Source organism: Hylaeus anthracinus, unplaced genomic scaffold, assembly GCF_026225885.1.
Source record: "Hylaeus anthracinus isolate JK02 unplaced genomic scaffold, UHH_iyHylAnth1.0_haploid 4, whole genome shotgun sequence".
In the NCBI taxonomy this organism is placed as follows: Eukaryota; Metazoa; Arthropoda; class Insecta; order Hymenoptera; family Colletidae; genus Hylaeus; species Hylaeus anthracinus.
This window is the reverse complement of record NW_026535289.1, coordinates 2,869,369-2,873,594: the sequence shown is the minus strand read 5'-3', so window position 1 is coordinate 2,873,594 and position 4,226 is coordinate 2,869,369. Positions and strand designations below refer to the sequence as shown.

The window sequence follows — 4,226 nt, the reverse complement described above, 5'->3', positions numbered from 1 at the left end:
AATTTTTGTTATCTGCACGATGCAACTGAATGGTTGAGGATCACTGTCGTAAAACGTAGCCCAGTTCACGCGAACGAGTTTGAAAGTCTCGGTCGATAGGTATAACGCGTCGATATCGTTCACTTTCAGGTAAAGGAAATAGGGAAAGTTTGGGTTTCAAAACGACAAACATCGTTTCCTTGGGTTGATAGCAAAAGTCCGTTGTAGACTTAATTAAAGTAATTGCAGAAAGGATGGCCACGCGGCAGCGGTATCTCGAGAAGCAATTGCAAAAAAGGGAATCGGAAGCGTCGGAATTGCGTAGAAATCTGCACGAACTGAGAACCAAGTTTTTCCAGCTAGAAAGAGCTTTCGAAACCAACTTGCAGGTCCAAACCGAACAGGAAGTTGAATTTAATCGCACGAAACACGAAATCCAAGGTAAATTGCTGTAGTGGTCGCCATTTCCTATGTCGTTTTCTATTGTCTACTTCACAATACACGTTAATTGTGCACATAGACTAATGGGAAACTGAGGTTCATTAAGTTGTCGAGTCATTTGATTTTTTTTAAACGTTCTGTGAAAGCCAAATGTAATTATAAAAATATCTTTCTACTATTCCTTACATGAAATGATCAGAAATTTAGATACTTGAATTTATGATTTTTCAGTGCAGTAATTTTAAACGAAAGTACGTAGCACATGTAGCATTTTATTTAAAAAATTAATTCACCTTTACAAAATTTATAAAATTAATTTATAAAATTGAGGCAGAAATATTGTAAATATAAAAAATTGATATAGGCTATTGTATTGGTCATAAGAAACTCTCAAACTTTTTCTTTTTTCACTTTTATCTAATCCTTACTATTTGCGAGAAAAACGCTAGCCAGGGTGTAACAGCATGAGAATAGCAAAACACCCTATATAGAGTCTTTATGTAAGCAAAAAACGAAATATCAAGTACTTTGTTGGAAAGACAATTGCGTGAGAGTTATATCCCATGTACATCTAACAATATGTTGCATTTCTTTTTATTTTAAAAGAAAGTGCATATGATTACAATTAAATACAAAGACTTCAACAAGCGTTAGTCCACCACAACTAAAAACCCTTTCAAAAATCCCTCTATTATCCGTATGCACATTATTATATACAATAATAATAAGTATTCATCCGTTAGAAAAATAAGTACATTAACCTTGAACAAGTTTCAAGAATAAAATAAAATTCGCAAACGTATCCCCAATTCCCGAAGAGTTCTGCTATTTTTCCTTTCGTTTTTCTAATCAAACCACGACGCTTCCTTGCGCCGAGGAAGTCAAAAACTTGTTGACTTCGAGATTCCGATGGTGCAGTACCCTCGAGCAACTTGGAACATGTTTGTTGGCGAAACTCGATCGTGAACGAAATATCCTGAAGGAATGAAGCACGACAAACTTATTTAACGTGTTAAGGATTTATACGACCAGTGTGTGCGAGTAGGTATATCGAATTTCATAAATTTTCGAGCGGGAGAACGGGGTTACCCCGTGACGAGGGGAAAGCAAATCTCTTGATCGATATTCGGGCGAGTAATTCGATCGCGATAATTTGAGAACGTTTCGCGTAAGCTACAACCTGTTCAGCGCTAACAAGTCAAGCGAAACTTCTAGGAAGCCCTCCTCGCGTTATAGTGATGTGACCTGATGCAGATTCGTGGTAGCAGTCTGCTATTTGCCTCATGCTAACGAGGGGAAGTTGAAAATACATGAATGAAATAATAAATCGATAGTCATATAGAAAACTTCCGTACAACACAAGCTTCTGCAATCATGAGTACATTCATTTAAAATGAAAGAATCGATTGTGCTCTACACCATTTGTGTGGTATTAGAAAAACAAAATTCTAAAGTCTCTCTTTGGAAAAGTTCTTATTTCATAAAATAATAATATTTCATTGGCAAATTTACAGTTAATTTAAAAAAATGAATAAATAAATCACAGGAATTCATTCATTTCTTCTCATCATATAAGCGATTAAAAATTTTAAACGAGTAAATATTTTAATGTAAAACAAAGTTTAGTAAACGTGCTGAATCATTGATTATAGTATATACACTATTTTTCCTTTTTTATTGCAATATGAATATTCCTATTCATAAGACAGATTCTAGGGTCTCAAACGTACAGACCTCAAAGTCTAGACAAATCGTCTGATTGTGTATTGTCTCTGTTCTAATTCGCTTCTATGTACGAGAAAGTGAAACTCGAAGAAATTAACGCAAAACTGATTCATTTTAGAACTTCGAAAACTCAACGACGAGATTGTACAGACGAGAACAGTGCTCAACTCGAGATTAATGAATACGATAATTGAACGGGATCATTGGAAAAACGCTTTCCTTCGACAAAGGGATTTTATTACGAGGTACGTTAATTGCAATTACTCCTAAATTCTGGTATCCTTTGTTTGCCCGTTTCTGTGGCTGAGAAATGAATTATGAATTAGGAGAGTGGCAAATGAGAAACGTTTTTCGTACACAAATGTGTGTGCGTTTGAGTAGGCATGCGTTAACGTTAATTAACTGAACTTTATGTTTATTTGACTGTTCAAGTGAAGCATCTTACGGAGAAGGTCTTAGGATTCTGTTTCTTTTCAATCGAACACACAAACAGTATGAGATATATCCGACTTTTACACAAATTTTCACATTGATATTTAGACAATTGAATACTAATTATTGCTGATATTACTATAGCTTGAAGTGATCTTTCAGTTTACGATGTACAAGCACATGATTACTCAGTAATCTTGTCTGTAATTATTTGACTAATAATTAAACTACGGGTGTTTATACATTTACAAAAAGTCGAAGTATGGTCAAGTCTATGAGAATGTATATTAATGCAAAATATCTCAAATGTCAACAATAATATACATAGCATATCATTTAGAAGATAAGACGTACTTTTACATCTAAATTTCAATTCTTTTTCTCTAGCTGTAAAATTATTAATTTGCATGAACACTCTTACTCTACAAATAACTATTTCATTAATCAACTACAAAAATAACCAGTTATTCTTCAACTTCATCTAATAATAAACATGTTTACTTAACCTCGATTATCCAAGTACCATAGAAAGATAGAATGCTTTAAGTCTCCTTTCACTCTAAAGTCAAAATTGGACGTTTAATAAAATATTAATCATATTTCGAGCTTTCGAAGAAAAAGATCAATTAACATTTGATTCATGCATTCGCGCGAAATCGTGCGATTCAACGTGCCCACTGATCTCGATTTCCATTAATCTTGATTAGTCCCATGAATCAGGCGCGCATTTCCTGTCGAAATCTTGTAAAAAGGGGCCATTCGACGAAACCGAGGATCACCGGACATGCGATTCGGTTCGATGGATATCCACGAGAAATCCAATTGCATATCGGCGCACGTCGACCGAAATACGTCGGATATCTCTTTAGTAACGTACAGAGCGATGTTCACTCTTTGTCCTTTACCTATTCTTTTTATACAACTTGAAAGGTTACGCTCTTTCTGCTGCAAATGCATTGCTATCCGTTATTATTTATTGCCGAATTCTGAGCTATTTCAAATCTTTCTACAGTCACCTTGGAAAGTGAACACGGCTGAATGATTTTTTGTAGTTTTTATTATCTGAAAGCGAAATAAAATATTGCTTCTACTAATATCTAGTGTTATATCTAGTGATATATACAGAAGCAGAAAGAATAACGAAAATGTTAAAACAATAAAATTAAGGCGTCTGGCCGCCCTGAGCGATCGCAAAATGGGTACTATTCTTAAAAAAATTCATAAATGCGAAAGTATAGAAAAAAATATTTTTATGTTTTGACATATAATAAAAAACGGTTTAATGAACACATGAAAAATTATTTGAGATAACAACAACAAAAAAATGGCGGCGGTTCGAAAATTTTGGTGAAGACCTTCGGCACGAAACGCGCGTGGGCTGTATCATCATTATATTCTTTAGGTTGCATGTGAAAAAGGAAAAAAAATGTTAGTTTGTTTCTGGAGTTTGTCGCAAGAGAGTAGTAATTGGATTTTTTTTACCATTAAGAATATTATGGTGAGCCAAAGAAATTTTTTTATTATTTTTCACCGAAATTTCACGAGAAAAATCGTCAATAAAAAAAAAAAACTAATCAAGTAATCGCAAAAATCCATTGCTACTCTTCAGATAATGTATCTAAAAGTAGTGTGTACAAATTTCAGAGCAA

At 34.1% G+C, this 4,226-nt stretch overlaps 1 protein-coding gene across 1 annotated transcript in view; it reads left to right on the top strand.

The window, feature by feature from the left end:
• Positions 1–233: 233 nt before the first annotated feature.
• The window catches only part of LOC128894519 (golgin subfamily B member 1-like), a 34,341-nt gene continuing 30,348 nt past the window's right edge, over positions 234–4,226 (top strand). The window contains exons 1-2 of the mRNA XM_054156302.1: positions 234–420; positions 2,264–2,390. Of these exons, the coding sequence (XP_054012277.1) occupies positions 234–420; positions 2,264–2,390 (314 nt within the window). The remainder of the gene's footprint in view (positions 421–2,263; positions 2,391–4,226) is intronic.